General features: G+C 39.8%; 1 protein-coding gene across 4 annotated transcripts; it reads right to left on the reverse strand.

The window, feature by feature from the left end:
• Positions 1–2,249: 2,249 nt before the first annotated feature.
• LOC147978050 (uncharacterized) lies at positions 2,250–8,512 on the reverse strand. Of its 4 annotated transcripts, none has more exons than XM_087546103.1 (10): positions 7,777–8,512; positions 7,529–7,653; positions 7,185–7,305; positions 7,023–7,083; positions 6,152–6,284; positions 5,707–5,792; positions 4,717–4,815; positions 3,769–3,866; positions 2,656–2,798; positions 2,250–2,575 (listed from the first exon to the last, which is right to left on the reverse strand). In XM_087546103.1, exons 2-5 carry the CDS (start codon positions 7,578–7,580, stop codon positions 6,225–6,227), a joined length of 294 nt encoding a protein of 97 aa, XP_087402229.1. In that variant the 5' UTR covers positions 7,581–7,653; positions 7,777–8,512; the 3' UTR covers positions 2,250–2,575; positions 2,656–2,798; positions 3,769–3,866; positions 4,717–4,815; positions 5,707–5,792; positions 6,152–6,224. The 4 variants fall into 4 exon arrangements, with proteins under 4 accessions (XP_087402229.1, XP_087402227.1, XP_087402228.1 ...); XM_087546101.1 differs by having other exon boundaries at positions 4,717–4,805; positions 7,769–8,512; XM_087546102.1 differs by having other exon boundaries at positions 2,656–2,753; positions 7,769–8,512.
• Between the last annotated feature and the right edge of the window lie 627 nt (positions 8,513–9,139).

Raw genomic sequence — 9,139 nt, forward strand, 5'->3', positions numbered from 1 at the left:
CTACCCCCTTGTAGTTGCACGTGGTTCCCATAAATACAATTGTGCATATGGGACACATGGTTTTTTTTTAGTTCAAGAACACATGATTTTTTTTAGTGGTAAAAAATACAAAGAAACAACAATTGTTTCTTTATCAACCTGACATAGAAAAGGATAAGACATATAAACATGACTAAAATATTTTTTGGTAATACATAAATTAGAAAAGCAAAAATTATATAAATAAATAGGCAATATAATAAACAAAAAAATCATGTAGAAAAGACATCAACAAAGTTAGTATAAAAATAGCTCAAGCGTACCAAAATATTTGTTTTACAATTTTTTAGATGTTCGATATTTCAATAAAAATAAAAAATATATAAATATAAAAAATGTAAAAATATCTTAATAAAAATGATAAATAAATACACTAAAATAGAAAATAAAAATTTAAATAAAAAGGAAAGATAAAAGTAGACGTGAATACACAAACTGAGCTGCCCTAGTGAGCTTCTTACTGTGCACACTTGCCCAACAAAAAAAAAAGAAAAATACAATGTATTCACATGGAAGACCTATGAGAAAATAAAATACAGAAAAGAAAAAATATATAAAGAACTGCAAGCGACAACCCATGGCCCAGAATGGAAAGCAATGTAGCGGCAGAAGGTCCAGTGCCCGCTGGGACAAAGCCCAGTACGTTTTGGACAAGAAATACATCAGCACTACAGAATACAGATCGATCTAAGCAAAAGCAAATCGTACGGCTAACCTCGTCGACTGAGACTTCATTAAATCTTAGTCGACTGAGATATAGCAAACCCATAGTTCACTAAGAAGGTTTTCAGTTTCAAGAAATTCTTAGCAGCATCAGAAAATTCCTAACCGGCTGCTATGACTTTGATCTGACAGAGGGGTCAATAATGTAGCGCAAAGAGTGGTGCAGGAGGGTCACCAACTGAAAACTGGGGTTATATATGAACTGAATCACATATAATAATGATAAAAATAGTCGTCATAACCTTGACCGTCTATCATCGCATTCAGACACATGCAAAAAAAAAAAAATCAACCACAATGTCTTTGCTCAAAAATCTAAAAAATGCATCATTTTTTTCAAATAAGGAAAAGTGTATTCCAACATGCATAACTTACAAGTACTTTTTTCTTTCATGGTAATACGTGTCTCATTTATATATCATAAGGATCATAATGCAAGCCACACACAAACCGACCTGTCAAAACTGAGAAGACGGCCAAACGCTAGCCTTTGCACAAAGAAACACCACCCGAGAAGTAAAAATACAAACAAGACCGAAGAATCCTATGAGGTGACACCAACACCCATCACCTGCCTCTAGCACCACCACAGCAGCCCCCAAAACAAAAAATGACGGATCACCTCTATACCTGAGCTCGACACGACTCCATCACTGATATGCAGCTTTGCGGACCTCCAAGGTGGCTCATCAAAGACGAAACCATTACCATTGAACGAAACATATCAGGGCAACACCCCGGACACGTCATCAAACTCCAGATCTGACACCCCCCACATGACTAAGACGTCAAAGAAGAAAGTCATACCTACCATCCACGAACCACAAACCTAGCACACGATCCACCATCTTTTAGATGGCGTCGATGCAGACCACAATCTACATCCGCTCCTGGACTATCTCCCAAGCTCCGCACTAGCGTTGGAGCCAATGGCAGAGCCAGAGGATACATGTCCACCACGAGGGTGCCACGACCGCTGCATAATCCTTGCTTGAATAGACTAATTTTCAAATTCATCCCCAACCATAGGACCAATCACCTCGTTGGAGTAGAATATGAAGAAACTTTATTCATCACCGCCATCACCGCCGCCAAAGCAAAGACAATAAACAGCCTAAAACCCTAAACTACAAGAGCCTAAAACGATCAACACCGACGATCGAAGTCGTCGGACCAGGGGAGCCGCCAGAGGCCAGCGGTGGAGGCGAGTCCCTGGCGGCGGAAGGCGAGATCGCCTTTTCTTCTTATGGAGGAAGAAAGAAAAGCGATATTTCTTTTTGTTGAGAATTGAAGGAATTTACAAGTTCTCACTTGATGGAAAAAATGAGGCACTACGGTTAGAGATGACCAATTGTACAATATTTAATCCATTTACCATCAGTGGTTTAAATAGCAATCAGAATTTCTATTCCTGAGCCTGTAAAGGGTAGAAAACTCTAGGCAGCCACCCCTGGTGAAGTTATCCCTTGTACCAGACCAATGCGATAGCATCAATAAAAACTTGAAAAAAAATTAACCGGTCTCGGTTGAAGTTGCATTGCAATGACATAACATCAGTAACTAAGCTGTCGTTCTTGTGAGCACACAAGAACCACAAACCATTTTCAGTAATCTTAGTAAGCCACCTAAGTGCGGTGTGAGCACCGCACTTTAATATCCCTCCCGCCTAATATATACAACCAGTGTTTACTCCATCACACAGTCCTTATGTTCCAGCTTCTAATCTACAAATTGTACATCGGATGTCGCATTATCCACGACTTTGGTGTTCCTTTAGTAGCAGTAAACATCTACAAAGGTTAGATGCCAATACCTACAGGAACTTAAGCCAGGGATCAGAAATCTAAGTTCAGTCGCAACCCACAGGGCCTGGAGGAAAGTTTTCGATTATACCTGATGCGCTGACAATATTTTAAGTCTCACACAGTCATCATTCTGTTTCAACGGGTGCCCTGGTTCTTATCAGTGGCAGGTCCTAGCACTGTAATCACCTGCAGCATGGTCATTCCTCCAGAAACAATTATTTCCGTAGAGAGCTAATAGCAGAAATTTAAGATTAGAAATCCAGGTGATATAGTAAGAATGCTATAAAAAGAATAAAAACTCAACGAACGCAAAGAGGCATGCCCTCAAAATAAGCTTATGCTGGATTGAGATGTTACAAATAAACTACCAGCAAGAGGATAACATGATATCTGAGTGACTTCTGGTAGAGAACCTAACAACAACAGCACATAGTATTCGAACTGTTCATAGGATTTAGCAGTTGAAGGAACTGCTATAAAAGACATCAAATTAGCAGACTAATGCGTGAAGGCCCCATAAACTTTAAGCAGCTCTCATAATAAGCTATAAAAAGAATAACAAATTCAACGAACGCAAAGAGGCATGCCCTCAGAATAAGCTTATGCTGGATTGAGATGTTACAAATAAACTACCAGCAAGAGGATAACATGATATTTGAGTGACTTCTAGTAGAGAACCTAACAACAACAGCATATAGTATTCGAAGTGTTCACAGGATTTAGCAGTTGAAGGAACTGCTATAAAAGACATCAAATTATCAGACTAATGCGTGAAGGCCCCATAAACTTTAAGCAGCTCTAGCTGGCCTTTTCAGTGCTTGCACAACAAATTTATGTAAGAGAGACTGATTTAAACCACCAGCCAGGATAAGATGACTAATAAGATGAACCCAGCCAGGCTACATTAGGCTTAATCTTCAATTATTTTTGGTGAATCTTAACACTTTTGAGATTTAAAGAGATGACACAGATTACAACCCAACTAATGGATAACACTTTCCTGAAAGTTATAACTATTTCATGAATGAGGTAACACAGAAAAAGAGCACACAAAAGTATGGTATGAATCTTTGTGTGTCTAATGAAATTATCAAATCAAATTTCTCAAAAGCATATAAATGAGTAAATTATATAGAATGAAGCATTCAAATGTGGTTGATGCCATAAATATCTGTAGAAAGCGATGTGCATAAACAAGTACCTGAAGAATCATGCTCGATGTTATAAATCCAAATGCGTATTCACCAGCACGGAGATGGCTAATTATTGCCACTTCTTTAAATGCTGCTGTACTTTGATCTGTCAAATGGATAAAATACATTATAAGAATTCTTTTCTGGTTGGACAGAAGGAACTACAAGTTGGAACATAAAGATTTCAATTCCAAGTTTGTAGATGAGTAAATGTGATGCATAGAAAATTATGTTGACCTGTTGTCTCATGATTCATATGGTCTTCATGTGGATTATCCTATTAACTTCATAAGCTCATGTAACTTAAAGAAAAGTGGCCTATAAACGTGTTTCTTTGTGAAAGTACTGGTACTATGGAAATGGGAACCATCCATGCTGGAGATTTCCTGGTTCGTTGCTACTTATTTTAGCATATAAACTTGCAAAATCGGAAGTTGATTACTTATAAGCAGAGGCGTTTCTGTTCAACTCTTGGGATGAAAACTACTGCTGTTAAAGCAGCTCAGGGGGCAGTTCAGTGCTCCTCTGAAGCTTTCTTTTCATATTGAGGCTGATATTTCTGATTCTCTGAACGAGTGCTTCGTTTACAGCTTCTGAGCTACAACATCGATGTCCTGGGTTGTCAACAGGCCTTGGTTAAAGTTTACACTTTGCAGGATAGAAAAAAAAAAAGAGAATGCTAAGCATAACTCTGTCATAGCTATAATTAGGAACAATGCATACTGTAAGCCTGTAACAATTCTGTTCTTCTTGTCCTGAAAGGATCTTACGCATTTCCCTATTGCTTTTTGCGGATGATGTAGTTTGGCTTTTAGGTTTTTTTTTTTGCAGAACTATCTTCCTAGCGTTTTTTCTCTCTCGCTCTTTATCTCCCTCTTAATTTCCCTCTCACTTCCATGAGCATGCCTACATATGTTGTTTAGGCAGAAATAGAGCAGGCAATCGCAGGCATATACCTCTTACTCCCTGGAAGTAGTAAATCTTGCCTTCATCAATTACAGGGAGGAGCTTCCAACTGGACTTTAAAGACCATTTGTATTGTAATCTATCAATATCTTGAGAGAATATATTATTAGCATGTGCATCATACGACGACTGGAACTTACAACAACACAAAGTGAAACAAATATCATGTGCATCTCTAGGAAGGAGAGAAAATGCCTAACTCATGTGAGTGCTTTACTTAGACGAACATGGTAACACGGAACCTATCTCGTAAATGGTTACACTGCAAAATAATCATTTGGGTTTGGGCAGCGATAGACTGTTACCTAAATAATTGTATAATAATGACCGCACTCTCTGGCTAAAGAATGAAAAGGCGTGGAGAACTGAAAAGATAAATCTTAAGTGTCTATTATGGAAACATGGATGTCAAAATTGATAATTCCTGAAATCGATTATACTCCCCATCCATAGCAATGTTTCGACCCAGCAGGCAGAGCAACAAACAATTAAATAGTGCGGGTGACCTAGAAAAAATATACCAGATGTAAACAAACTAGAAGTGAAAAGCACGCCAAACAAATGATGCAGCGATTCCTACAGCCAAAACTATCGACCTCTTGAAATAAGTAGGCACTAAAGGGGAAAGAAAGGAAAAGACATGTACCTGAGGGATATTAGTGCGGAGCTAAGTATTTAGTAAACCTACAATCTAGTTCTATATTCCCTGGATCATGTGGCTTCCCAAAGTCAAAAGGCTAGAATAGAAGGTGTGTTTGGGAACTTTGGGTTATTACTCCTTGTCTAATTAGACAGCTAAAACATGACGTCAGGTTATAACCAATGGCAAATTCAGACCATATGACCACCTCCGTAGAGCATGTTCTTCTTCAGTAGAAATGGGGCTATCTAAGGCAGCATAAATCAATAGGTAGAAGTGCATTTTTCAAGACGATCTAATTTCTAAATAAATATTAGGGCACTGGAAAACGGATATATACCTTTGTATTTCTACAGTAGCTCAATGTGATTATTAGTCGACCTCCCGATGATGATTAATATGTGCCAACAGTTTTGGTCAACCTTTCTAATCAATATAAATGTTCAAATCTGTTAGATTAAGATCATCCTTTCCCATCAATGGATATAGAATTGTAACTCCATTGCTTATAGCAGAATACTTGCTGAGATAAAAATGTGTTTCATGCAATATGTATAAAGTAAGACACACAAACTAAAATTACAGAAGGGGTCATGAGAAACATGTGCATTAGTATTTAAGAGACCCCTTGCATACGACATGATTCAGAAAAGTACAGTGTGGGATGCATTATAATTTTAAGGTTGATGTTGTTTTCCTGAGATAAAATCAAGAAATTGAGATATCCTCAGCACAAGCAGGAGAGAAAAAATCGAGGAGCCTATGATGATGACTTGAACTCGTACCTGCTGATGGTCCACAGCCTCCGTTGTCATCCCACCCGCGGACGTCACCAGTTGTGCCCTTGCCCAAGCCGCGCTAGGGTATGCTACCGCCATGCATTATATACAATCTGACTTCATCGACATCATCACACAGCTGCACAAGTAGACACAAAAGAATAGCCAACTTATCACTATTTGGTAGAAAGTAGTCCAGACATTGCTGCCTAATGATTAGACGCAGGCCTCAGTATAACCAATGCCTTATGTGTAACATTTCTTTCTAAAACGTAAAACATGGACAAATGGTAAGAAAATATAGCTGCCTGAATACTAAACCATGATCTTATTACTAAGCATCATAATTTTCAGCTAATCGTTTCTATCTCCAAGAGCAGTATAGCAAATCCATGTGGGCATGGGAAGACAATATAGTGAAACAAGCAACAACATACTTTTTTGGTAAAGCATCGGCATTCTCAAAGAGTATCCGCGATGGCGGAAAATCGCAGCCCACCTGGTACTGTTTTACTTTTGAGAGTAGGAATTTCTACTTCTATACGGCGGCCATTGTGTGACCGCCTGCAAGAATAATAATAAAATTATTTGTTACCCCAAACGCAGACCTCTGCATATGAGAAACAACAGCATCAACTTGATTGTTCTCTTTTACAAATTTCTCTGCATATGAGCAAAAATATTTCCATGTGCAAATAACTACAATTTACTTATTATTACACTGCTCACACTGAGAAGGTCAAGAATGATTATCATATTGACCAAAATCACGACACCTACACGACTACGGAGGAAAGAAAATGAAGAAAACAAGAACTGCTCAGATCGGAGATTCTTTATCAAACAGGAGGCAGAAGGGAGTGAAGTGGCAGCTCACCACGGTGGGTAAAGATGAAACACAGCCAAGAACACAAAAACCAGCAGCAACCTCATAGATCCTGTAGGGGGGAGAAAAATAAAGAGTCAGGGAGGACAGAACCGGGGCACACCAAAGGGATCGCAAAAAAAAACACGGCCCCATGGAGAAGCTGAAACGTACGGAGCAACCAAAGGACCGAGGGCCATGACAACAATCGAAAGAAACAACGAGCAGAACAAGCAGTCATGGCGGGCACACCGAATGTGCTCTTCAACCAAGCTGTGAAAGAAAGCTATACATCCTGTGATTAAGAAATTTAGTTAGTACTTAGTGCTGCATATACAAGCTTCAAAGAAAAAGTGTCATGGGTGTGTGTGACCACCAATTCATCCCAAAATTTATTTTACAGGGAAATTGTTGCACAATGTTACTTCACAAACATGGATAGAAGATGACATACTTAACTTACCAATTCTTGCATAAATGGAAAAAAAAACTGTACCAACTGATGCTACTTCTCTTACCAGAAGAACAAACCAGATCAACTAAATACAGGGGCACGAATCTGGTCAACATCGGGGCTTGACTTTCCTCCTGTTGCTGCTGGTGGCCATGGAACAATCGAAGGGGAGGAAGAACAGCACGGCACCTGACAGAAGTTGCCGGTGCGAGGCGCCGTCAGAGAGGAAGAAAGAACGGACACAACAATCACACAGCAACAAGAACGGGGAACTGGAGGGGAGCAGGGATTGGGAAGAATTTACCTACATACCATGTCCTAGGTCGTGGATTCACCTTGGGCGCCGGGGGGAGAAACGCCTGGTTAGGAGACACGAGTGCCGGCGGACCGCCTTCCCTCCAGCAGCAGCGTGCCCAAGACCAACTTCACCAGGGCTGAACCATGTGACCCTTCTCTTCGAGGAGAAGCTGGCACGCGGGAGAGGATCCGACAGGATCTGATCGAAGAAGAGGAGGAGAGGCAGCGCTGGGTAGAGAAGGAGGAGAAGGGGCATGGCGGCGGTCGAGAGGAGGAAAGACGAGGCATGGGGTGTGGGGATCGAGGACGGGAGGGGATTGGCAGCTAGGTTTTCACCCGCTTTGACTGCGCACAAAAAATAAGTGACACTGAGATTTCTTCCCAGTGTAGCTGTAAAATGGGCCCGTGGAGAAAGGAGGCCCGCCTGACATCCACTGAAGCACGAAAGAATAACGTGCAGAGAAACGAACGGAGCGATTTTTGACAGCACCGTAAAATCAAGCCAACAAGGCAGATCATGCGATCCAAAACTACTGCGCGACAAAGGTAACTCAGGATGGCGGGTAGAGTAGCGGCTTTTATAGGAGAAATATATCAGCACATAAAGACGTGCAAAGAGAAAGGTTGCAGCTGCCGATGTTATACCTGAGATGGAAGCAGATGTTATTTCCTTTTGCAAACCAGAAGTTATAATACTATTATTTCCGACCGTCAGTAGTTTAAGTTTCTATTTCTGCAAGAGTACTTGGTAGCAAAAGTAGCAACAAGCTAAAAAAAGGGCAGCCCGGTGCATGTAGCTCCCGCTTGCGCAAGGTCCAGGGAAGGGTAAATGGCATAAATTGACCAGTCATGCTAATATGCACAATCCGGGAGTTGCTTGACTCAAATTTTTATTTCAATTTTTAATGATTACAGATATGATAAATTTTGAAGTTCCTATTTTGTCATAGAAATTCACTATCAGTAAACTGCTGGTATTTAAATCATTACACATGAAAAGATGGCAAAAAATTTAGCATACCTATTAGCATAATCTTCTTCGCTCTCTTCTTGTACCTGGAATATAACATAACATTTATGAATAAAAGAAATGCCGTCCAATAGTACTACATTGGTTGTTTTTCCAAAAGAAAAAGACAAGTATCATATATTAATCTTACATATTCTGCCAATCAGATACACCAAAAAATTAACACGTTGAAAGATAGTGAAGAACAATAGAATGGACTACATATGTGAGTTTCTTTTGCTTGAGCTACCATGTCGCTCAAATACAGGTTTGGCAAAAAAAGAAGAAGTTATAGGCATGTGTAGATTTAATAGCCGATACAGATTCAATAAAAAAAAACGTGTGTTTCATTGACATTGCAGTGATGGT

The sequence above is a fragment of the Triticum urartu genome, chromosome 3A (assembly GCF_056163025.1).
Source record: "Triticum urartu cultivar PI428250 chromosome 3A, HENAU_Tu73, whole genome shotgun sequence".
Classification (NCBI taxonomy): domain Eukaryota; kingdom Viridiplantae; phylum Streptophyta; class Magnoliopsida; order Poales; family Poaceae; genus Triticum; species Triticum urartu.

Coding starts and splice junctions, on each gene's coding strand:
- LOC147978050 (XM_087546101.1), bottom strand. Junction 7,084..7,184: donor CTCGGTCCTTTGGTTGCTCC/GTACGTTTCAGC, acceptor TCCCCCCTACAG/GATCTATGAGGTTGCTGCTG. Junction 6,285..7,022: donor TTTCATCTTTACCCACCGTG/GTGAGCTGCCAC, acceptor CTACTTGTGCAG/CTGTGTGATGATGTCGATGA.